This window comes from Myxine glutinosa, chromosome 11 (genome assembly GCF_964187855.1).
Source record: "Myxine glutinosa chromosome 11, kmMyxGlut1.1, whole genome shotgun sequence".
NCBI classification, from domain to species: Eukaryota; Metazoa; Chordata; class Myxini; order Myxiniformes; family Myxinidae; genus Myxine; species Myxine glutinosa.
In genome coordinates this window covers 109,321,038-109,347,294 of record NC_136271.1, presented here as the reverse complement: position 1 = coordinate 109,347,294, position 26,257 = coordinate 109,321,038, and the positions used below count along the sequence as shown (strand labels likewise).

General features: G+C 49.3%; 1 protein-coding gene across 2 annotated transcripts in view; it reads left to right on the top strand.

Annotated features, from left to right (window-relative positions):
- The window catches only part of LOC137437004 (filamin-C), a 280,189-nt gene extending 254,210 nt beyond the window's left edge, over window positions 1-25,979 (top strand). For both annotated transcript variants that reach the window (XM_068131290.2, XM_068131289.2), the window contains exons 45-46: window positions 14,006-14,212; window positions 23,574-25,979. In XM_068131290.2, coding sequence (XP_067987391.2) covers window positions 14,006-14,212; window positions 23,574-23,761 — 395 coding nt within the window. In that variant the 3' untranslated portion in view covers window positions 23,762-25,979. The remainder of the gene's footprint in view (window positions 1-14,005; window positions 14,213-23,573) is intronic.
- The last annotated feature ends 278 nt before the right edge of the window (window positions 25,980-26,257 follow it).

The window sequence follows — 26,257 nt, the reverse complement described above, 5'->3', positions numbered from 1 at the left end:
GATATTTTTTTTTGTAATTTATTTGTAATATTGGTGATATTTTTTATTTGTAATTTATTTGTAATATTGGTGATATTTTTTATTTGTAATATTGGTGATATTTTTTTTTTGTAATTTATTTGTAATATTGGTGATATTTTTTATTTGTAATTTATTTGTAATATTGGTGATATTTTTTATTTGTAATTTATTTGTAATATTGGTGATATTATTTATATGTAATTTATTTGTAATATTGGTGATATTTTTTATTTGTAATTTCTTTGTAATGTTGGTGATATTTTTTATTTGTAATTTATTTGTAATATTGGTGATATTTTTTATTTGTAATATTGGTGATATTTTTTATTTGTAATTTATTTGTAATATTGGTGATATTTTTTATTTGTAATTTCTTTGTAATATTGGTGATATTTTTTATTTGTAATTTATTTGTAATATTGGTGATATTTTTTATTTGTAATTTATTTGTAATATTGGTGATATTTTTTATTTGTAATTTATTTGTAATATTGGTGATATTTTTTATTTGTAATTTATTTGTGATATTGGTGATATTTTTCATTTGTAATTTATTTGTAATATTGGTGATATTTTTTATTTGTAATTTATTTGTAATATTGGTGATATTTTTTTTTGTAATTTATTTGTAATATTGGTGATATTTTTTATTTGTAATTCATTTGTAATATTTTTTATTTGTAATTTATTTGTAATATTGGTGATATTTTTTATTTGTAATTTATTTGTAATATTGGTGATTTTTTTATTTGTAATTTATTTGTAATATTGGTGATTTTTTTTTTTGTAATTTATTTGTAATATTGGTAATATTTTTGATTTGTAATTTATTTGTAATATTGGTGATATTTTTTATTTGTAATATTGGTGATATTTTTTTATTTGTAATATTGGTGATATTTCTTATTTGTAATTTATTTGTAATATTGGTGATATTATTTATTTGTAATTTATTTGTAATATTGGTGATATTTTTTATTTGTAATTTATTTGTAATATTGGTGATATTTTTTATTTGTAATTTCTTTGTAATATTGGTGATATTTTTTATTTGTAATTTATTTCTAATATTGGTGATATTTTTTATTTGTAATTTCTTTGTGATATTGGTGATATTTTTTATTTGTAATTTATTTGTAATCTCGAAAGGTCCAAGTGGTCTAAAGCTTTAAATGGTCAAGTATCCATGCTGGTCTAAAGCGTCTTATGGGTCTTAAGGATCTTCGTAGTCTTTCTGGTCTTCAGGGTCTTTGTGTCTTGAGGATCCTCTGGGTCTTTAATGGTCTTTGGGGTATCTTGGGTCTTTTGGGTATTTAGGTTCTTTTGGATCTTTGGGGTCTTCACAGTATTATTGGTCTTTGGGGGTATTTAGGGTCTTTTTGATATTTTGGGTCTTTGGGTTATTTTGGATCCTCTATGTATTTTGGGTCATTTAGGGGTCTTTGGGGACTTGAAGGGTATTCAAAGGTCTCATGGGTCTCAGCTTTCTAAAGTGTCGAAAGGTATATTCCAACAGTACGTAATTAATAGACGTATGTAATTAATATCTAGAATGCAACCGACGTTCAAACAGAACATAATTAAGAGATATATAGTCCCACGGCTTCGCCACCTCACCGCTTCAAGTCTTACCACCTCACTCACGGCTTCATGGACCGTGTTTTTCGGTTCTATATATATATGAAGAAGAAGACGTTTTGGTCATGTATATACATATGTGGCGGACACAAAAGCCCACTGGCGTGGTGACATCATTCCACGCACCAAGTGGGCGGTGGCCACGCCCGAGGGGTAGGCGTGGCCTCATGATATACACCGGGCGACCAGCCCGGAGCATTTTCAGTGTTACAGTGTAGTCTTACAATAAAGACGTTTATATGTTACCGCTTGTCCGCTTCCTCCTTGCTCACAAGCAGCGCGCGTAACGCCGCGCTTTACTGGTGACCCTCGACGTTGGATCTGCCGTAGCGATCCTTCCGAACACGATGCCATTGCAATGGCCAGCGACAAGGCAATGGCGATTAAACTTCCCGAAGTCTGGTTCGTTCAAGCCGAAGCCCAATTTCAGCTTCGGCGCCTCACCAACGACGACCTGCGCTACTGCCATGTCGTCGCCTCCCTCGGGCCCGGCACGGCCGCTCGAGTTGTGTCCGTCCTTCGCCACCCACCGGACGGCCACAAGTACGAGGCACTCAAGCGGCTACTCCTAGCCACGTTCGGCCTCACGGACGACGCACGGGCCGACCGCCTCCTGGATCTCCCCGAGCTCGGTGAGACGCGCCCGTCGGTCCGAATGGACCATATGCTGTCACTGTTGGGCGACGAAGCCCCCGGTTCGCTATTCCGGGCGCTTTTCCGGCGCCAACTTCCAGCGCAGGTTCGCCTCGCGTTGGCCGGGACCGAGCTAACGGAACCCCGAGCATTGGCAGCCGAGGCGGACAGGAACTTCGCCGCTTCGGACACGCAGGCGAGCGTCGGCGTGGCCGTCACGGCCCTCGACGCTGATGTTCAGCAGCATGTTCCACAGCATCAGCTTCTACAGCATGCTGATGTTCAGCAGCACGCTGATGTTCAGCAGCACGCTGATGTTCAGCAGCACGCTGATGTTCAGCAGCACGCTGATGTTCAGCAGCACGCTGATGTTCAGCAGCACGCTGATGTTCAGCAGCACGCTGATGTTCAGTAGCACGCTGATGTTCAGCAGCATGCTGATACGCACCTCGTGAACGCCGCCACGCCCCGCCCACCGCCGCAGCGAAAACCGCCACCGCGGGGAAACCCGCCAACTCCACCGTCCTGGCGGAGCCAGCCGCGCTCCTCCAGCTCCACCACCTGGTGCTGGTTCCACGCCAAGTTCGGCCACGAAGCTCGGCGGTGTCATCCGCCGTGCTCCTTCAACGGGTCGGGAAACGCCCGGGCTGGCGCTCAATAGTGGCGATGAGCGCCGGCCGTTCGAGCAGCCTGCTGTTCATAACGGACACCTTCTCCGGGCGCCGTTACCTGTGCGACACGGGAGCGCAGGTGAGTGTCATTCCCGCCGGCACGTCAGACAAGCACGCCGCGGGTGGGGGCCCCGCGCTGCTTGCCGCGAACGGGACGCCCATCCGTACGTACGGAAAACGCTGCCTCTCTCTGCGGTTTGGAGGGCAGGTTTTCTGATGGACGTTCGTCACCGCCGACGTGCCCATGGCACTGCTTGGCGCGGACTTCCTGTGCGCTAATGGGCTCCTGGTCGACGTCAAGCGCAGACGGCTTGTCCAGGCCGAGACGTTCAGCTCGCTCGCTTGTGCGTTGCCCAGCTCAATGAGCGGCTTGCCAAGCGGCTTGCCGAACGATTCGGTTCCGGCCACGTTGGTCTGTACGCTTCCGGCAGCGGACGCATTCACCCGCCTCCTCGCCGGCTTCCCGGCCCTCACGCGGCCCACCTTCTTGGCGGGGGCCGTCAAGCACGGGGTGGCCCATCACATCCCCACCGTCGGGCCACCGGTCTACGCCCGGGCATGCCGCCTCGAGCCGACGAAGCTGGCGCTGGCAAAAGCGGGGTTCGCTACCCTGGAGCGACTCGGCATCGTTCGGCGCTCAGAGAGCGCTTGGGCGTCGCCGCTGCACATCGTGCCGAAGCCCGGCGGGGGATGGCGACCGTGCGGGGACTATCGCCGTCTCAATGACGCCACGACTCCCGACCGCTACCCCGTCCCCCACATTCAGGACTTTTCCGCCCGTTTGGCGGGCAGGTCCTTCTTCTCGAAGGTGGACCTCATACGCGGCTACCATCAGGTCCCGGTCAGGCCGGAGGACGTCCCGAAGACGGCGGTCATCACGCCATTCGGACTCTTCGAGTTCCTGCGCATGCCCTTCGGTCTGAAGAATGCGGCTCAGGCGTTCCAGCGACTGATGGACAGCGTCCTGCGCGACTTGGATTTTGTCTACGTCTACCTGGACGATATCCTCGTCGCCAGCGCGTCCCGCGAAGAGCACCTACGCCACCTCCGCACGCTCTTCGAACGCCTGGGCCAGCATGGCCTGATTGTGAACCCCGCAAAGTGCCGGTTCGGCGCCGCCACAATCGATTTTCTGGGGCACCGTGTCACCAGGCACGGAGCCGTCCCCCTGCCGGCCAAGGTGGAGGCGGTGAAGGGGTTTCCGCGCCCCCGCACGATCAGAGGGCTGCAGGAGTTCCTGGGCATGGTGAACTTTTACCATCGGTTCCTGCCCCGTATCGCCCAGCTCCTGCGCCCCCTGCACGAAGCTCTCCGAGGTAAGCCGGGCAAAGGCGACGTTACCTGGACCGAGCAGATGGACACGGCGTTCACGGGCGCGAAGCTCGCCTTGGCTAACGCCACCATGCTCGCGCACCCGGCGCCCGATGCACCGATCGCCCTCACCACCGATGCCTCGGACTACGCGGTGGGCGCGGTGCACGAGCAATGGGTGCGTGGAGCTTGGCAACCGCTGGCGTTCTTTAGCCGGCAGCTTCGCCCGCCCGAACGCCGTTACAGTACCTTCGACCGCGAGTTGCTCGGACTTCACTTGGCGGTCAGGCACTTCCGCCATCTGCTCGAGGGCCGGGCGTTCACTGCCTTCGTCGACCACAAGCCCCTGATCTTCGCGATGGGCAAGGTCACCGAGCCGTGGTCGGCCCGGCAGCAGCGTCACCTCTCGGCCGTGTCCGAGTACACGACGGACATCCAGCACGTCGCGGGGAAGGACAACCCGGTGGCGGATTGCCTTTCCCGGGCCGTCGCCCACGCAGTCCACCTCGGCATCGACTATGCCCGGATGGCAGCGGACCAGGCCGCTGACCCCGACGTCCAGGCCTTGCGGACCGCCGTCATGGGCCTCCGCGTCACCGAGGTGCCGTTCGACGGCGCGGGCGCGGCCCTCTTGTGCGACGTCTCCCTCGGGCGTCCTCGCCCCATCGTGCCCGCGGGCTGGCAGCGCCAGGTGTTTGACGCCATCCACGGCCTGTCCCACCCGGGCGCGAGGGCCTCCCAAAGGCTGATCGCCGACAAGTTCGTCTGGCATGGCCTCCGGAAGGCCGTCCGCGGCTGGGCCAGGACGTGCCTCGCGTGCCAGCACGCCAAGGTGCACCGGCACACCCAGGCCCCGTTGGCCCCGTTCACGGTGCCGGAACGCCGGTTTGACCACGTCCACGTGGACCTGGTGGGACCTCTGCCCCCCTCGCGGGGTTTCACCTACGTCCTCACCATGGTGGACCGCACCACCCGGTGGCCGGAGGCCGTGCCCTTGGCGTCGACAACGGCGGCCGATGTCGCGCAGGCTTTCATCGCCACCTGGGTCGCCCGGTTCGGCGCCCCCTCAGACATCTCATCCGACCGCGGCCCCCAGTTCACCTCGGAGCTCTGGGGGGCGGTTGCGCAGGGGCTCGGGGTCCGGCTGCACCGAACCACGGCCTACCACCCCCAGGCTAACGGCCTGTGTGAGCGATTTCACCGCTCATTGAAGGCCGCGCTCCGGGCCACCCTCCGCGACGGCGGCTGGGTCGACAGGCTCCCCTGGGTCCTGCTGGGCCTCCGGACGGCGCCCAAGGAGGACCTGCGCGCATCCGCGGCGGAGTTGGTCTTCGGGCAACCGCTGCGGGTGCCGGGCGAGTTCCTCCCCGACTCCACAGCACCATGGTCCGCGGCACAGCAGCGCTCCGCTCTGCAAGAGACCGCCCAGAGGTTCGCCCCGGTGCCAACGGCATGCCACGGGGACCCACCAACGCACGTCGCCCCGGAGCTTCGCACGGCGGAGTACGTCTTCGTCCGCCACGATGCCCATCGGACACCACTGCAGCCCCCGTACGACGGGCCTTTCCGCGTGCTGGAGACCGGGGCGAAGCACTTCACCCTGGACATCGGCGGTACTCCTGACCGCGTTTCGGTAGACCGCCTCAAGCCGGCCCACCTCGATGTGGACCATCCACCGCCAGTGGCCCGACCCCCACGTCGGGGCCGCCCTCCTGCGGGCGGACCCCCGGCACCGCCCAGCCACGCCGCCCCCCGGTCCTGCACCCATCCCAGGGGCAGCCAGGGGCATCCCACCTGGCATCCCTGCACCCCGGACGCCGCCGATCGCCAGGGGGCGCTTCGGTCGGGTCATTCGTCTGCCCCGCAAACTGGCCCTCCAGGTGCGCGGGAATTCTGGGGGGGCGCGTGTGGCGGACACAAAAGCCCACTGGCGTGCTGACATCATTCCACGCACCAAGTGGGCGGTGGCCACGCCCGAGGGGTAGGCGTGGCCTCGTGATATTGTTACATATTTATGTGAATGTATGTGAATTACCATTCAGGTCTTTGCTTATCCGTGTGTAGTATATTAAGGGTTGTTGTGATTGGAGGGTCAGGAGCCCTTCTGAACAAGTGGCCGGAAACGGAAGTGACCGGAAACGGAAGAGGAAAAGACACGAGGAAAAAAGGACGAGTATTCTTCTTCCTCGCCCCGCTCCGACAAAAGGTGGGATCGACCTTGCGCTGCGTGGAAAAGCGGCGTTCCGAAGCCTGTCTGGCGAGAGGAATTACCGGGACGTGTACCTGCCCGGTGGAGACGTCAGGTTGACGTGGGGCCGTGCATCGACCCCGCGTCTGGCATCGTTCGCGGCACCGTCTAAACAGACGCGTGCGGGTCGCACGTTGGGGCCTAACGCGCCTTGCAAGCGGCGTGGGGTTTGGCTTGCTCTACCGTACCCGCTTCGCGTGGCCACGAGGGGCTGCAGCCACGGTGCCTGGTACGATACCTGCCCGGTGGAGAAACGTCCACCTGGGGTTCGTTCAACCGCCCGAGTGCGGCGACGCGACCAGTATCTTGGTCAGGAGGGGCCCAGAGACATTGTAAGGAGCAGAGACCGAAAGGGGGTTGTGAGTACTCACCGGGACACACATATATAAGATGGCCATCTTACTCATAGGGAAGTGCTTGTGAATTGGGAATTGTTGATGGTTGTGTATTGTTGATTGCTCGGGGAAGATCTCCGTGGTTGTGTCATTGAAATTGTATGGTATCATTACCATTGGAAATATATCCTTGAACATCAGTTGTCTCCTGGGTGAAATTCATATGGATTGCGTGGCGAAAGCGCATATATAATACAGCTTGCTGGCGGAGTTCCTCTCACGGTCCGGGGGTCACCGAGACCAGGTATTCACCGAGGGGACCACGTAACAGAATTGGGGGCTCGTCCAAATTACGATTTGCGGTTTCGCAATTGGGTCTACGTCCGGGATTTAAAATGGTATAAAATAATAAAATAATAATTTTTTTATTAATTAAAATTAATTAATTAATTATTAATTGGTAAATTTTTTTGAGAAATTGGGGTAAAGTCTTGGGTGAAGGTTAACAGGTGTTAACGATAGGCACCATGGCGTTTGTGGCACAGAACTTTGGGGTAACCCCGAGTGAGGCACAGTTCCGAGCGTTGCTAAAGTCGGACCTCTTGAAATTGGCCAAACATTTTAACTTGGAGGATCGAACTAATTTGAGGAAGGCAGAGTTGCAGGCCACGGTGATACAATCTATGGTGGGATTAGGAACATGGGACGAGTTAGCCTGGGAGTGGCTACCCGAAGAACCAGAAGACGTTGAGCTCCGGAAACTGGAGTTGCAATTACGGAGCCAGGAACGGATTAAAGAAGAAGAAAGGAAAGCAGAAAAGGAAAGAGCAGAAGAAGAAAGGAAAGCAGAAAAGGAAAGAGCAGAAGAAGAAAGGAAAGCAGAAGAGAGGAGGGAAGAGAAACAAGCGGAGGAAAGGAGAGTGGAACGAGAACTCCAGGAAAGGTTAAAAGAAGAAGAAAGGAAAGCAGAAGCAGAGGAAAGGAGAGTGGAACGAGAACTCCAGGAAAGGTTAGAAGGGAGAAAAGCAGAGGAGAGGAGAGCTGCAAGGGACCTCGAAGCAGAGGAGAGAAAAGCGGAAAGGGAATTAAAGGAACGTGACATGGAGCTTCAGCAAGAAATCAAATTCAAGGAGCTGGAGTTAATGAGAGAACGGGGAGAGGCACCACCCTTGCTGACGGGGTCGACACCTAACCAGAAAACCTGGGATGTGGGCAGACATGTGAGGCTGGTTCCACCGTTCAGTGAAAAGGAAGTCGCGAAATTTTTCCCACACTTTGAGAAAGTGGCTCGACAATTAAACTGGCCGGAGGAGGCCTGGAACATACTCGTGCAAAGTGTGCTGGTGGGGAAAGCTCAGGAAATTTATTCGGCGCTACCAATGGACCAATGTGCAGATTATGAGGTACTGAAGAAGCACATCCTCAAGGCCTATGAGTTGGTTCCGGAAGCTTACAGGCAAAAATTCAGGAATGCCAGGAAGAGGGAGAGTGAGACCCATGTGGAGTTTGCCAGAGTGAAAGAAAACATGTTTGATCGGTGGTGTGAGTCAAAAGGAGTCGGGAAAGACTTCGAAACATTGCGGGACTTGATCCTGGTGGAGGAATTCCAGCAGTGTGTCCACGAGGACATCAAAGTGTACCTGCAGGAAAAGAAAGTACCAAAGTTGTGGGATGCAGCCACCATGGCAGATGATTATGCCTTAACCCACCGAATAGGGGTCCACAAACCTAACTCCTCGCCTAGACTTCAGCAGGGGAGTTATGGAACACCCGGTGCGGAGAACGACCTTACATGGCGGCGGCCTCGAGATGATTATGGGGACAACTATGATACCCCAACGGTTAGAAATCCGAAGGCGACGGGCCCAAGACAAACTTATTTTTCGGGGGGCTCAAGGCCGACCCCGAGGTTCTCCCCCGGGCCTACTTGTGCTTTTTGCCATAAAACTGGACACTTGATGTCCCAATGTTACCTCCGAAAAAGGGAGAACCCGGAACGGAATCAGTCTAGTGCGACTCCGAATGCACTGGCAAGTGTGAGAAATCATTCTTGGAGAGCAGAGCTGGGGGAAGATTCCCCTGTCAAAGGTACGGCGTCCCGGGAGAACCTTGTTCAGGAGGGCTACAAACATTTCATTTCAGAGGGGTTCGTGTCGCTGAATGGCGACCCGAGTAACCAGAAGCCAGTTAGGGTATTGAGGGACACAGGAGCCCACCAATCGTTGATGCTGGAGGGCATTTTGCCATTGTCGGAGAAGACGGCAACTGGGGTTAGTGTGCTTTTACAGGGGGTCGGGGGCTATGTTAAAGCTCCGCTTCATGTCATCCAGTTGAGTTCTGAGTTGGTATCCGGGCCGGTCACCGTAGGCTTACAAGCCACCCTTCCTGTGGAGGGAATCTCTTTTATTATCGGGAATGATTTGGCCGGGGGGCGAGTTTCGGGTAATCCAATAATGGTGGACAAGCCCAGTAAGGAAAATAACACCACTCGGTTAGAGATGGAGATTCCGGGTATCTTTCCATCCTGTGCAGTGACTCGGGCTATGGGTAGAAAGCACGCGGAAGAGAAGGAGGAAGAAAGAGAGGGGGAGTTGGAACCCTTAGAGGTACGGGAAGACAACTCGGAAAAGGGAAATAACCAGGGGAGGGATTCCCAGGAATTTCGAGAAATGGTAGCGTCTGGAACGCAAGGGGACGTGGAGTGTTCGTCGGAGACCGCGGAGAACGAAGTGGAGCAAACCGCGCTGGTCCGAAGGAGACTAGTGGAAGAACAACACGAAGACTCGGAGATCCAGAGGTTAATTGAGAAAGCCGTTACGGAAGAAGAGGCTACGAAGATACCTGTGGGGTATTTCATGAAGGGGGAAACCCTAATGAGGAAATGGAGGCCCCCGGAGGTGCCCGCAGACGATGAGTGGAAAGTTCACTATCAGATTGTGGTGCCACCGCTGTACCGGAAGGAGATCTTGAGTTTGGCACATGAGACCCCTTGGGCCGGGCACCTGGGAGTGAACAAGACCTGTGACAGGATATTGGTACATTTTTTCTGGCCGGGACTGCGGCGGGATGTGGCGGAGTTCTGCAAGTCCTGCCATTCTTGTCAGCTGGTGGGAAAGCCGAATCAAAAAATCCCACCCGCCCCGTTAAAGCCAATTCCAGCTTTTGAAGAGCCATTCAGCCGAGTCATTGTGGACTGTGTGGGCCCTTTACCCAAAACCAAAGCCGGACATCTATACTTACTGACCATCATGTGCGCGTCCACCAGGTTCCCCGAGGCAGTGCCTCTGAGGAAAATAACGGCGGCAGTTATTGCAAAGGCCTTGATTAAATTTTTCACTTGGGTTGGTCTACCTAAGATCATTCAATCGGATCAGGGGTCCAATTTCATGTCCACACTGTTCCAGCAAGTGGTACACCTGTTGGGGGTGGAACAAGTAAGATCCAGCGCCTACCATCCCGAGAGCCAAGGGGCCCTGGAAAGGTTTCACCAGACTTTAAAGAATATGATCCGAACGTATTGTTTTGAATGTGCCAAGGATTGGGATGAAGGGATACCCCTATTGTTGTTTGCGGCGAGGGAGTCCGTGCAGGATTCCTTGGGATTCAGTCCGTTTGAACTGGTGTTTGGACACGCAGTGCGGGGACCGTTGAAATTGGTGAAAGAACAGTGGTTACTACAGGAGTCCCGGACACCGATGGTGGAGTATGTGTCCACAGTAAAAAACCGATTGGCAAAGGCGTGTGAGGTGGCACGACGGAACTTGAGAAGGGCCCAGGGGAAAATGAAGGAGAGACATGACAAGACCTCGCAGATAAGGAATTTCAGTCCTCAGGACCGGGTGCTAGTATTGCTGCCCGTTCCAGGTCAGCCCCTCCAGGCTAGATATTTCGGTCCTTATGCAGTGGAGGAGAGGGTGAATGAGACAGACTACGTGGTGACCACTCCCGACCGACGAAAAAAGCGACAGTTGTGTCATGTCAACCGACTGAAGAAATATCATGAGAGGGAACCGGTGGAAGACGTAGTTCCTGTCTCACCGGTCGTACCGGTGACAATGGACGGAAACGCCGGTGTGAAGTTTGATAACTTGGATGACCAGGCCTGCCCCAAATTGACGAACACCGAAGTGTTGAATCATTTGGATGAGAAGTTAGGTCATTTAACAAGGGAACAGCAAGGACAACTGTCCAGCCTAATGTTCGAATTTAAACATTTGTTCACAGATGTACCTGGTCGTACGGACTTAGTATATCATGATATCAAGGTGGGGGAGGCCACTCCAGTGAAACAACACCCCTATCGGATGAACCCGGTGAAGATGGAGTACCTTCGGAAGGAGATGCAATATATGTTGGACAATGACATCATCGAACCAAGCAACAGTGAATGGAGCTCCCCATGTGTGTTGGTTCCGAAACCCGATGGCAGCTTCCGGTGTTGTACAGATTTAAAACGGGTGAATGCAGTGACCAAGACCGACTCCTATCCGCTCCCGAGGATTGACGACTGTATTGATCGAATAGGCCCAGCTAAATTTGTTACCAAATTTGACTTGCTGAAAGGGTATTGGCAGATCCCTCTTACCGATAGAGCCAAAGAAATCTCAGCTTTGGTCACTCCGAATGGGTTATATCAGTACAAGGTCCTCCCTTTTGGGTTGAAGAACGGGCCGGCTACATTTCAACGACTGATTAATAGGCTCATTGCAGACCTGGAGGGGGTGGAGGCATATCTGGATGATGTAATCATCCACACCATGACCATGGAAGACCACATTAAGCAAATCCATGCATTTTTTCAGACGATGTCCGAGGCAGGTCTGACCATCAACTTAGCCAAGAGTGAATTTGTAAGAGCACAGGTAGTGTTCCTCGGCCATGTAGTAGGGCAGGGTCAAGTACAACCAGTGACCGCCAAGGTAGAAGCTATCGATCGCTTCCAAGTCCCAAAGGGGAAGAAAGAGCTGATGAGATTCTTAGGTATGGCGGGGTGGTACCGGCGGTTCTGTAAGAATTTTTCGGATGTGGTAGCCCCTTTAACGAGTTTGTTGAGAAAGGAGACCCCATTCGTTTGGGATGGCAAATGTCAGGCGGCCTTTGCCCATGTCAAAGCGATACTAATGAGCTCTCCGGTCCTAACCGCTCCGGACTTTCAGGCACCTTTCAAGTTGGCCGTAGATGCAAGTGATGTGGGGGCTGGAGCGGTCTTGTTACAGGAAGATGAGGATGGGGTGGACCACCCCGTGTGCTACTACTCCAAAAAGTTCAATAAACATCAAGCAAATTATGCCACCGTGGAGAAAGAGACCCTGGCTCTCCTGCTAGGGCTTCAACATTATGAGGTGTATTTAGGAATCACGTCCTTTCCCATAAAGGTCTTTACGGATCACAACCCCTTAACCTTCATTCAAAGAATGAAAAATAAAAATCAGAGGTTGATGAGATGGAGTTTGGCTTTGCAGGGGTTCAACTTGGAAATTGAACATGTACGGGGCCGGGACAATGTCGTGGCGGACGCTTTGTCCAGATTGAGTTAATCTGGGGGGGGGGGGGGGGGGGGGGGTTGAGTTATCTGGTTTGTTTCTCCAAATTGGCCGGCAAAGAAAGTTTTCGCTGGGTTCAAACTTTCTTTCTTGAAGGGGGGGAGTGTTACATATTTATGTGAATGTATGTGAATTACCATTCAGGTCTTTGCTTATCCGTGTGTAGTATATTAAGGGTTGTTGTGATTGGAGGGTCAGGAGCCCTTCTGAACAAGTGGCCGGAAACGGAAGTGACCGGAAACGGAAGAGGAAAAGACACGAGGAAAAAAGGACGAGTATTCTTCTTCCTCGCCCCGCTCCGACAAAAGGTGGGATCGACCTTGCGCTGCGTGGAAAAGCGGCGTTCCGAAGCCTGTCTGGCGAGAGGAATTACCGGGACGTGTACCTGCCCGGTGGAGACGTCAGGTTGACGTGGGGCCGTGCATCGACCCCGCGTCTGGCATCGTTCGCGGCACCGTCTAAACAGACGCGTGCGGGTCGCACGTTGGGGCCTAACGCGCCTTGCAAGCGGCGTGGGGTTTGGCTTGCTCTACCGTACCCGCTTCGCGTGGCCACGAGGGGCTGCAGCCACGGTGCCTGGTACGATACCTGCCCGGTGGAGAAACGTCCACCTGGGGTTCGTTCAACCGCCCGAGTGCGGCGACGCGACCAGTATCTTTGTCAGGAGGGGCCCAGAGACATTGTGAGGAGCAGAGACCGAAAGGGGGTTGTGAGTACTCACCGGGACACACATATATAAGATGGCCATCTTACTCATAGGGAAGTGCTTGTGAATTGGGAATTGTTGATGGTTGTGTATTGTTGATTGCTCGGGGAAGATCTCCGTGGTTGTGTCATTGAAATTGTATGGTATCATTACCATTGGAAATATATCCTTGAACATCAGTTGTCTCCTGGGTGAAATTCATATGGATTGCGTGGCGAAAGCGCATATATAATACAGCTTGCTGGCGGAGTTCCTCTCACGGTCCGGGGGTCACCGAGACCAGGTATTCACCGAGGGGACCACGTAACAATATACACCGGGCGACCAGCCCGGAGCATTTTCAGTGTTACAGTGTAGTCTTACAATAAAGACGTTTATATGTTACCGCTTGTCCGCTTCCTCCTTGCTCACAAGCAGCGCGCGTAACGCCGCGCTTTACATACATATTTACATACAAAACCATAAACGTTTGTTCCATTATAATAAAATTAACGTGTTGTTGTTGTGTGGATGGCCTACCATATGATAATTGTGCTGCTCAAAACATGATCATTGTGCTTATAATTTCAGTCAATTGGACAGCTGAGCATGAGCATGAAGTTTAGCTTGGGTACAGGCACACATTGACATCCTCTTTTTGTAAGATTTGCAGGGTCTTTAACATCGAGAACCGAGATGCAGAATAGACAGCTGGCTTTACATTCCAATCCAAATGACTATTGCTCCAGAATACAACATCTCCCGCTTGCTTTGGAACATGAGAATGGCAATTCTAGGAAATTAATCTGACGAAATTAGGATTCCAATGCAGGAAGACAGCTCAGAGAGGAGCGTACTATTAAATTAGCTGTGTCTTTTATTTGAAGATGTGATACCTTAATGTTCTCTCCCACCTGCAGGCTCGAGCTTGACAAACACCGATAGCCCGGAAGAAGTTTCATCGGTGCTGGAGGCCATAACACGTGACTTGCTTCCGGGCCACAATACCACGATCACTCCTTTCCCAGCCAAGTGTGATGCCAGAAAAGTAACGGTGAAGGGTGTGGGGGTGACTCATGCCTCCCCAGGTCAGCTGAGCAGCTTCACGGTGGACTGCAGTCAGGCTGGTATGGATAATGCGACTGTTCATATCGCGGCGCTTCTGTGGCCTTGAAACATGACCATGTGTGATATGGGACGTGTTTAAATGTTCAATGAACGCACATTTAATACAGACATAATCCAACCCCACCCAGAAGGATATGTGTGTACATACTTGTAGCAGTTGGGGGGTGAGTGATGTGATGGGGGTGAGTTGCTTGAAGGCTGAAGTGGGACAAATCGTTGTGGACCTAGATGGAATTAAAGGAAGATGGAAGAGATATATGGAAATGCTGTTGAATACAGAGAAAGAATGGGATGGCAACAAAGAGAGTAACCCAGTTTTAGGACCGGCAGAGAAGATAACCGAGAAGGAAGTTGAGGAAGCGATAAAAGCAATATAAATAAAATAACCACCTTTAGAGGCCATTTTTCCCCGCAAAGCGGGGGTTGGCCTTTTTCGGGAACCGTGGTTGTTGTTGTTTTTCGGTCCCCTTTTTGAAGCAATGTTTTACGGCCGGATGCCCTTCCTGACGCCAACCCTTTTTGCCGCCTTTAACGACAAACAGGGAATTACCAGTGAACTGGTACTCAATTAGCCGACCTCGGAAGGATGACAGGCTGAGTCAACCCCCCTGGCGTTAATTCAGCAATCGACCGGGATTCGAACCCAGGATCCTTGGATCCTAAGCCGGCACCCTAGCCGCTAGCCCAACACCGGGCTAGCCCACCGAAGCGATAAAAGCAATGAAGAGTAGAAAAGCGGGAGGGCCGACGGGAGTTGTGGTAGATATGTTGAAGGCAGCGGGAAATTGGGGAGTGAAGAGAATGACAGAGATCTGTAATCTGGTGGTGAAACAAGGCCGCATTCCAGTGGATTGGGAACTGAGTACCCTCGTCCCTCTATACAAGGGGAAAGGTGACCCTCTGGACTGTAGCTCGTATTGAGCGATAAAGTTATTGGAGCATGGAATGAAGGTATTGGAAAGGGTGTTGGAGAGGAGGATAAGGAAGAAAGTGAAGATTGACGAAATGCAGTTTGGATTTATGCCAGGAAGAGGAACGACAGATGCGTTTTTTATTGTGAGGCAGTTGCAGGAGAAGTACATGGAGAAGAGGAAGAAGTTGTTTCTTGGGTTTGTTGATTTGGAGAAAGCATTCAATAGGGTTCCACGTGAAGTAGTGACATGGGCATTGAGGAAGTTGGGAGTGGAGGAATGGTTGATCAGAGTAGTGATGGCAATGTACATCAGAGCGCGCACAGCTGTAAGGACGAAGGACGGGAACAGTGGTGAGTTTGAGGTGAAGGTGGGAGTGCATCAGGGGTCGGTACTAAGTCCACTACTATTTGTAGCTGTGATGGAGGTGCTGGCTCGGAACGTGAAGGAGGGTTTACCGTGGGAGTTGTTGTATGCAGATGATCTGGTGTTGATTGGAGAAAGTATGGATGGACTGAAGGAGAAGATGAACAAGTGGAAGGAATGTATGGAGACAAAAGGTCTGAAGGTGAATATCGGAAAAAACGAAGGTGATGGCAAGTGGTAAAGCATGTGGTGAGGTGGAAAGAACTGGGAAGTGGCCGTGTGCTGTGTGCAGGAAGGGTGTCGGAGTGAATTCCATTCAATGTACAATGTGCGCTGAGTGGGTTCATCAAAAATGTAGTGGTTTGAGAGGGTCATTAACCAGTGTGGCAGCTACATTGAAGTGTAAGGTGTGCACAGAGGGAGCTGCAGATGGAGGAAATGTTGAGTTGGATCTTGGAGACGGCGTGAAGCTGGAAGGTGTGAAAACATTTTGTTACCTAGGGGACATGCTGAATGGAGAAGGTGGATCAGACTCGGCAAGGGTTGCTCGAGCGAGATGTGCATGGAAGAAGTTTCGGGAACTGAAAGGCGTGCTGACGAGGAAGGGAGTGTCGTTGAAGCTGAAGGGAAAGGTGTATGCTGCATGTGTGACAAGTGTTATGATTTATGGGAGCGAGACATGGGTAATGGTAATGAACGTAGAGCAGAAACGAAGGCTGGAAAGGGTGGAAATGCGAATGGTTCGGTGGATGTGCGGAGTATCGTTGAGAGAGAGAGGAAGACAAATGATGAATTGCGAAAGATGATGGGAATAGAGCCTGTGATTGATGCTGTGAAGAGGAACAGGTTGAGATGGTTTGGTCATGTGTTGAGGAAGGATGAAAGTGACCGGTTGAGAAGAGTGATGGAAATGAATGTAGAAGGAAGTAGAGGACGGGGAAGACCGAGAAAGACTTGGCTAAAGATGGTGGAAGAAGAAATGCGGGCAAGGGGGTTAACAAAGAGAGATGCAGAAAATAGGGCAAAATGGAGAAGATTGTCATGGGGATCGCAAGGCTAACCCCCGCTCTAGCAGGGAAAATGGCCTTAAAATGCCTGTTGTATACTTACAGCAGTTCCTTGTAACAACAAAAATGTTCAAATCCGTATTTGTGTAATTGCCGTGCCCATACAGCCCTTACCAAGGTCGTTCCAGTTGCCCCTTGTTTCATGGACGAGTTGGCAGAATGATTCATGACCATTGATCTCACCTTTTATTCCTCCCCTCTTGAATCTGCTCACATCTCCCCATGTGCTGCTTGTTTGCCCTTACGCACTCTATAACCCACAAGTCTCCACAGCTTTTATTCAATATACCCAATTCAGAACGAAATGTAAAAACAAACCATTACCTTCCTTCCTATTCACCATTCACTTAGCATGAATCTCGTATTTCTTCCCTCATCAATACCTTCATTTTCACCTTTTCTCCATTTCTCTTTCCCTTCTCTCTGTGTCTAATACTCCCTGCTTCGGCTCCCTTGACTTGTATCTCATTTCCCTCGTACAAATCACACAACCTCACACTGCCAAGTTAATCACTGCGATCCATCCATGCCTATGGCATCCATTAACATCACGTTCACAGATAAACTGGATCTCCCCTGCCCCGTGGCCGACCCCATCAATGATTTAGCCTTTTATCAGGCCCAGACATCACAGGCCCAAAGCCTGATAAAAGACAATGACTTTTGCACAATTTTTCTTCAGCTCCAAGAAATGTTTCCCATCCCATCTCCTTCCTTGTCGCTCTCTGGAGCCTTTGCTTCTGGTTCACTCCTCCCTTATATTTCATTCTCTTCATTCACACATCCATTTTTTAAAATGGAATTTCACGTGCCGCAAAGCCAAAGACCACTCAAGGTCGAGGCAACACAAAGGAAAGTGGAAATATTTAACACAAAGAACCACCTTTAGAGGCTGTTTTCCCCCGCAGTGCAGGGGTTGCCCTTTTTCGGGCACCGTGGTCTCTTTTTTTGAGGCAATGTTTTATGGCCGGATGCCCTTCCTGCAGCCAACCCTATCATTCGCCTCTTGCGACACACAGGGAATTACCAGTGAGCTGGTACTCAATTTGCCGACCTCGGAAGGAGGTCAGGCTGAGTCAACCCCCCTGGCATTAATTCAGCGATCGACCGGGATTCGAACCCAGGATCCTAGGATCCCAAGCCGGGACGCTAACCGCTAAGAACCCAGGATCCTAGGATCCCGAGCCGGCACCCTAACCGCTAAGAACCCAGGATCCCAGGATCCTAGGATCCCAAGCCGGCACCCTAACCGCTAAGATCCTAGGATCCCAAGCCGGCACCCTAACCGCTAAGAACCCAGGATCCTAGGATCCCAAGCCGGCACCCTAACCGCGAAGAACCCAGGATCCTAGGATCCCAAGCCGGCATCCTAATCGCTAAGAACCCAGGATCCTAAGATCCCAAGCCGGCACCCTAACTGCTAAGAACCCAGGATCTGAGGATCCCAAGCCGGCACCCTAACCGCTAAGAACCCAGGACCCAAAGATCCCAAGCCAGCACCCTAACCGCTAAGAACCCAGGATCTGAGGATCCCAAGCCGGCACCCTAACCGCTAAGAACCCAGAATCCTAAGATCCCAAGCCGGCACCCTAACCGCTAAGAACACAGGATCCTGGGATCCCACGCCGGCACCCTAACCGCAAAGAACCCAGGATGCTAGGATCCCAAGCCAGCACCATAACCGCTAAGAACCCAGGATCCCAAGCCGGCACCCTAACCGCTAAGAACCCAGGATCCTCGGATCCCAAGCCGGCACCATAACCGCTAAGAACCCAGGATCCTAGGATCCCAAGCCGGCACGCTAACCGCTAAGAACCCAGGATCCTAGGATCCCCAGCCGGCACCCTAACCGCTAAGATCCTAGGATCCTAGGATCCCAAGCGGGCACCCTAACCGCTAAGAACCCAGGATCCTAGGATCCCAAGCCAGCACCCTAACCGCTAAGAACCCAGGATCCTAGGATCCCAAGCCGGCACGCTAACCGCTAAGAACCCAGGATCCTAGGATCCCCAGCCGGCACCCTAACCGCTAAGATCCTCGGATCCCAAGCCGGCACCCTAACAGCTAAGAACTCAGGATCCTAGGATCCCAAGCCGGCACCCTAACCGCTAAGAACCCAGGATCCTAGGATCCCAAGCCGACACCATAACCGCTAAGAACCCAGGATCCTAGGATCCCAAGCCAGCACCCTAACCGCTAAGAACCCAGGATCCTAGGATCCCAAGCCGGCACGCTAACCGCTAAGAACCCAGGATCCTAGGATCCCAAGCCAGCACGCTAACCGCTAAGAACCCAGGATCCTAGAATCCCAAGCCGGCACGCTAACCGCTAAGAACCCAGGATCCTAGGATCTCAAGCCAGCACCCTAACCGCTAAGAACCCAGGATCCTAGGATCCCAAGCCGGCACCCTAACCGCTAAGAACCCAGGATCCTAGGATCCCAAGCCAGCACCCTAACCGCTAATAACCCAGGATCCTAGGATCCCAAGCCGGCACGCTAACCACTAAGAACCCAGGATCCTAGGATCCCAAGCCAGCACCCTAACCGCTAAGAACCCAGGATCCTAGGATCCCAAGCCAACACCCTAACCGCTAAGGACCCAGGATCCTAGGATCCCAAGCCGGCACCCTAACCACTAAGAACCCAGGATCCTAGGATCCCAAGCCAGCACCATAACCGCTAAGAACCCAGGATCCGAGGATCCCAAGCCAGCACCATAACCGCTAAGAACCCAGGATCCGAGGATCCCAAGCCGGCACCATAACCGCTAAGCCAACACCAGGCTCAGGTATTCAACACAAAGGAGGAATCTATTTACATTCCTCTTGAACTGAGGTATGTTTGGATTGAGGGGGAAGCAGTATGCAGGTAGAGTTCCAATGTGATGTAGTATGAGGAAAATAACTAGAAGAGTACTTCCTATCTTACTCCTCAGGACAGACACAGTGTATGGATCTGGATCGGAAAGAAAGTGCCAAACATGCAGAGTAACTAAAAGTACGCTAAGGCAAACAACCAGCGAGAGACCCTCAGAGCACGTTCCATGAAAATATCTATAGAAAAGGGTGAAATAAGCAACAGAGTCGTGGACTGAGAGAGGTTTTAGGCATTATGGCAATTCCTGATCCACCAGATTGGCAGCGCGTCACTGTATTCTGTCACAGAGAGATAGGTGACCGGCTGGATGGCAATGATGCTCCATAACAGGTCGCCGTATATATTGACCTTGTAGAGATAGAGTTACAGGTGAGGAAGGTATCGCTGAGCACGAAATAAGCATCCAAGGTGTAGAGAGGCTCTTTTAGCTATACTGGAGATGTACTTTTCCCAGCTGAGGTTTGAGATGATATCCAATCCAAGCACATAGATACCTGGGAATTCCTGCAAAGGTGAAGAATCCACAGACAGGGTTGGAAAACAGGGTGATCTTGAACTAGACACAGACAGCAAGTGAGACAGATAGATAACTCTGTCTTAAATCAAGGGAACAGTCATTCCCTTGAACTAGACACAGACAACATTCCAAGTCTTCTTTTGGTTGAATGTAATGAACCAGTCATTCCCTCAGTTATCACACTCTCTAGGTTCTAGTTAAGAGTGGCACTGACCTGCACCATGGGAAGGAGGACACATGATTCCTGGGTAGGTAGTGTACACTATACAATATACATTGTTGAGTTATCTGCATAAGTGGTTAACTGTGAAAGAATACAATCAGGGTAACTGCATTTTAAAATGACAAGAATAATTGTCATTTTTTGTCTTCTTCCCCATCTTCTTCCCCTTCCCCCATAATTGTCTTCCCCCATCCAAAACCTTGATCTTTTCTACCCTCGTTAATTCACGCCAGATCCACTTTTTTGAAATTCCGACTTCTTTTCTGGAAGTCCTAGCAATGTCCATGTGTTTTATACCTCTCCCACCCCCCTTCCCGTGCCTCCTCCCCCCAAGCCCTCTCCCTCCCACAGATCTCCCGATGTCCCTGCTCTCAAATGTTGTACTTGTGTGCTTCCCTCTCTCTCCCCATCTTGTCTCCCGCTCCCTTTATCTTATGTTTTATGTGTAAGTTTGTCTTTTTGTGATTAATGTTAGCTCTTGCATGAGCCTCGATCTTGTATACAAAAAAAAAAAAAGTAGGACCCAACACAGAGCCCTGAGGAACGCCAGCATTAATATAATGGGCAGGGAATGACTGTCCCTCGTGTACCACAGAGATGTGGCGATTTGCAAGGAAGCCAGAAATTGAAGCAAGTAATTTTCCAGAGATGCCGTATGATTTTAGCGAATGGATGAACAACTTCTGCCACACTTTGGATCATCATGGTGAAGCAAGCGTTGTTGTTCTTGACATCTTGAAGGCTTTTGACAAAGGCCTAGTCACAAGTCACATGTTCAGTGATTTGGGATAGAACAGACATCGACTGTCGAGAGCCATACTGAGCATCATTTAAGGAGGTTGTGAGTTTCCAGATGACTCATGACTTGCAGTTTGATCAGGTATTCAAACACTTTGCTCATAATGAGTGGAAGGCTAATAATGGGTACTCCTCTCCAGCCTTGCTCCCCCAGCTCTCTCTGTGCTCTGTCCCCCAAATATTCCTACAGGTCGCAGAAGATCTGCCAGCAACCCTCTTGGGTTAAACTGCCAAAATCAAGGCTCTCTGCTCACCTTCACTCTTTCATTCCTCTTTTCTCCCGCCTCTGGAACAGACTCATTCTCTTCAATCCCACTCCTCCCTCCAGGTTTTTAAAACAGCTGTTCACCACCATCTCTTATCTCTTCCCCTATCCAAAACCTTGATCTTTCCTACCCCCGTTAATTCACCCCAGATCCGCTTTTTTGAAGTATCGACTTCTTTCCTGGAAGTCCTAGCAGTGTCCACGTGTTTTTTTTTGTTTGTTTGTTTTTACATCTCCCCCCCCCCCCCCCCATTCGCATGCTTCCCCCCTCCCCCCAAACCCTCCCTCCCACAGATCTCCCGATGTCCCTGCTCTCCATTTTGTTTTCCCGCCCCCTTTGTCACATGTTTTATGTGTCAGTTTGTCTTTTTGTGATCAATGTTAGCTCTTACACGAGCCTCAATCTTGTAACCAAAAAAAAAAAAAACCCCCCAATACATTGGAAGGATCTGATTTCTCACTGGAGCCTTTAAAAACAGGGTCTACAGAAGCCTACTTTTAGCCAGGTTGAAACAGACTGGTAGACACGACCTATATAATTTTGAGAGAACAGAAGACAGTTCTGGTGAACACATCTTCAAAGCAATTGCAGCGATTCAATCTGGTCCAGCAGCTTTTGAGATGAATAATCTAAGTAGCAAATTTCCTGGGTGTGATGATAATAGTGGGAAAACTGGTGTCAACGCGGGAAGAAGAAGCAGGCAATCGGTGTCCGTGGTCTTCAAGTGCAGCGTTTGCAGCAAAATGCTCAGCGAAGAGGTTGACTTTATCAGATAGGAGAAGTAAGCACTTCATGGTCATTGAAGAGGGCATTTACTTCATTCCACACCCATTCCTAAATCACTTCCTCATTCTTTATCACAACCACTATCTGACCCTTCCTCTTATCCTTTCCCCTGCTTCTTCCATAGTCCTTTCCCTAACGCACAGCATTCCCTCCCTAAAGGTCCCCTCACTCCACAACCCCAATGCATTTTTTTTTTTTTTTTTTTTTTTTGTATACAAGATCGAGGCTTGTGAAAGAGCGAAATGTTGCAAGCATGTTGATCCGCATCTGGAGCTCGAACATCGCAGCTATTGGCCCTGATCCTGCTGGTCTTGCTTGCAACATGCTTGCAACATTCAACATTCTTGCAACATGCTTTTTCATGCTTTGCTTGCTTGCAATTTTCATACTTGCAACATTCAACATTGCTTGCAACATGCTGTTTCATGCTTGCAACATTCAACATTCTTGCAACATGCTTGTTTCATGCTTGCAACATTCAACATTCTTGCAACATGTTTGTTTCATGCTTGCAACATTCAACATTCTTGCAACATGCTTTTTCATGCTTTTCTTGCTTGCAATTTTCATGCTTGCAACATTCAACATTGCTTGCAACATGCTTGCAACATTCAACATTCTTGCAACATGCTTTTCATGCTCTTCTTGCTTGCAACATTCAACATTGCTTGCAACATGCTTGTTTCATGCATGCAACATTCTACATTGCTTGCAACATGCTTGATTCATGCTTGCAACATTCAACATTCTTGCAACATGGTTTTTCATGCTTTTCTTGCTTGCGATTTTCATGCTTGCAACATTCAACATTGCTTGCAACATGCTTGATTCATGCTTGCAACATTCAACATTCTTGCAACATGCTTTTTCATGCTTTTCTTGCTTGCAATTTTCATGCTTGCAACATTCAACATTGCTTGCAACATGCTTGTTTCATGCTTGCAACATTCAACATTCTTGCAACATGCTTGTTTCATGCTTGCAACATTCAACATTCTTGCAACATGCTTTTTCATGCTTTTCTTGCTTGCAATTTTCATGCTTGCAACATTCAACATTGCTTGCAATTTTCATGCTTGCAACTTTCAACATTGCTTGCAACATTCAACATTGCTTGCAACATTCAACATTGCTTGCAACATTCAACATTGCTTGCAATTTTCATGCTTGCAACATTCAACATTGCTTGCAACATGCAACAGATCTTGCTTGCAAATCTGCCCAATTTTCCGATCGTCCTCCATAGCTTTTCCCTGATGACAGCTGAGAGTAAAAAGAGTGACAGCACGTAATGGCCATTGCGACGGGATGATGGCAAGTAATGGTCAGAACAGTGCCAGATATGGAAAAATCTACTGAAATTACTGAAGTAAACAATATATAATTGTCTGAATTATTTATTTGTGTATATTTCTGCCAAGACGTGCTTCTCCGAGTAGATCCAATGCGGAATATTTCATTCTGTAATGTACTTCCCAGACTTAAATGCTACACTCCTCTTGTTTCAGCTTTGAGTATCGCATTTACCTTTGACTCTCCCCACCACAGGTGATGGTGTGTTGCTGGTCGGCATCCATGGGCCATCCCTGCCCAGTGAGGAAGTGCACGTCATGCACACAGGCAGGCATCATTACAACGTCACGTACATCCTCCACAGCCCCGGAGACTATGCTCTCATTATAAAGTGGGGGGACGAGCACATTCCCGGAAGCCCGTTTGGCCTCTCCCTGCTCTGACCAGACCATGCTCCTCCCTGAACATCAAGGCCGAACAACCCTTCTTTACCTGTGTTTCACCGAGACATTTCCACGTTACACCCTTTTACCTCGCAATGGTTGCATTTTACCTACCTGTGCGCCTGTGCCATACGCTCATGTACCTGCAATAAGTTTCGCTGCTCACGAGCTTTTGGTTTCACCCCGATGTGCAGAATACCTCGATTATAGTACAGATCTGGCAAAATTTCCAAGGATAATTTCTAATTGTAGGAAAAACCAACTGCACTTCTGAATGATCATTTGTATTACGGAGCATAGATTAGAATTCCTTATTCATTGCTCGTTTTGGTGATTTTTCTTTCTCCCGATCATATCTGAAGGATTTACAAGTGCCCAAATCGGACATTTATTGAACATTTCTTCTCTGGCATCCCCTCTTATTTGCTCTGAGCTGTTCGTCTTTGCTCTGACAACACCTACTCTGTCTCATTGGACAATGGACAGACAGAGCACGTTCATATGAAGACAGGAATAATAAATGTGTGAGATGAAGAAGCATAACTTAAGGATTATATCAGATGTTTGGGAAATGCATTTGATCTGCTTGAAGGCCTTGCTCTTGGAAAGTGATACAATTAGTAAGGGAATAATGTAAGGCTGTAGATGGAGTAGATATAAGATAGAGTAGAATGCCGCTAGTAACACTATCGGGGTTTAATCTCGTTTGTTAACATACATCCCAAATCTGCTTGTGGACATAAGCTTCCATATGAAAGATAACCTTCCAATATGAGCTTCCACCTTCTCTTCTATCCCAATATCACTGTTAATCTTCTACCATCCGTCATGTAGCTTTTCTGTGTTGGCTTCCTCTGAATCGTGTTGTGTGAGTGGACAGGAGTGCAGCTAAGTACAGAGGGCTAGTGAGGGTAGATGATGGGAAATGGCCACAAGTTCCACCTTGTGATGGACTAGAGGGAAGTGGAGTGGGACAAACTCAGGAGGCAGACTATTTCATTGACAGGATAAAATATGGGAAAAATGTAGTGGAGATTGGAAGAAATACTGGACTTAAGAAGGTTAACAAGGAAGGTAATGAATATGTAGTTTGTATGATGCGCATCTAAGGAGAGGTGGAGTGATGATGTGTCGGTGCAAGAGGTGGTAGAAGAGTGAAGAGCTCTTGGTGCTGAGACAAAAGCAAACCCTGTGGTTTGACATCATGAAGACTAATAATAGTAATGATGATGCACAAGGGCTTTAGTCTCCACAATGTACAGGAGAACTCGACGAAATGGTGGAGTCTCGGCCCATATTGGAACATGAATGGCTTAAACTGCTTTGATGATGACAGAGAAGAGAATATTGCGTTATTATCAAGACTGCGTTATGGAACAGTTTTTCAGGAAAGAAAAAAAAATGATTATTTACTTTGTCTTGTGCGGCTTATCAACACAGGGATATTCGCATTTATCATGTCCCGCATATCTTTAAGTGCACTATTTTAAAAACTTTTTAACACAGGTATCAAGGCTCCATGGAAAAGCAGAACAACAGGGGTTGACGAATAAACGGACAAATTGAGGGAAAGCAAACATGAGCACCACAGGGCAAGGAAAGGATTTGTAGGAGGGGGATGAGAACAAGGTCTCCGCAAGTGTAATATAACTCAGAAGTGGAAATGGGAGAGAGAGAGCACGAGGTGATTGTGGACAGCAAACTGGAAATCCTGCAGGGAAAAGTATGAGACAAAAACTCAGGAATACCGTCCCACATTCCCACAAGGAATGGTTTTCTGGCAGAATGTGTGTGACCTGGAGGGGTGATATTAGGCAGAAATGTGATAGGTTAGCAGGAGCAAGACCAGAGCTGGTGAAAGGCCACCAACAACAAGGCTCCCGAGCAACTCGTCTCTGGTGGTCATGAAGCAGATCTTGAGACTTGGCTTTCTGACACGGGATTCTAATGAAACAGAGGACCTGTGATTCGACAGCGTGAAAGGATGCACGTTGAGAAGCAGCACCACCATTCCTACAAGAAAAGTCCAATTGTTTTCTGTAAATATAAAAAGTTTATGTGTAGGGACAACAACTGTTGATTTTATTTTTGTGCTTTGGTTGCTTCGAGCAAAATGAGTTTTTTTCTTCCACTTAGTCTGCATTTTGTTGCAATAACAGAACGACATGTTAATCGACAAGTATCATTGAACTTTTTAAATAAACAAATTATAACTCAACGACCATTGCAATTTGTCTACACATTCTTATCTATGTTCATATGGAATCCAAATCAAATTGCATAAGAAAGTATGAATTAAAAAAAAAACGTTTCTGAAGTTTAAAAAAACATTTTTTAAAGAAGGAATTTTGAAAACTTGATCATCGGACACGGCATTTCCGACATGCTTGGAAGTTTCTGCAGTTCCTTGCATTTTTCCATGGGCCAACAGTTAAGCAGATTGACGCTGACTGGCGAATCGAATTGCCAAAGTGGAGAGTTGGTGAGCAGACTTGC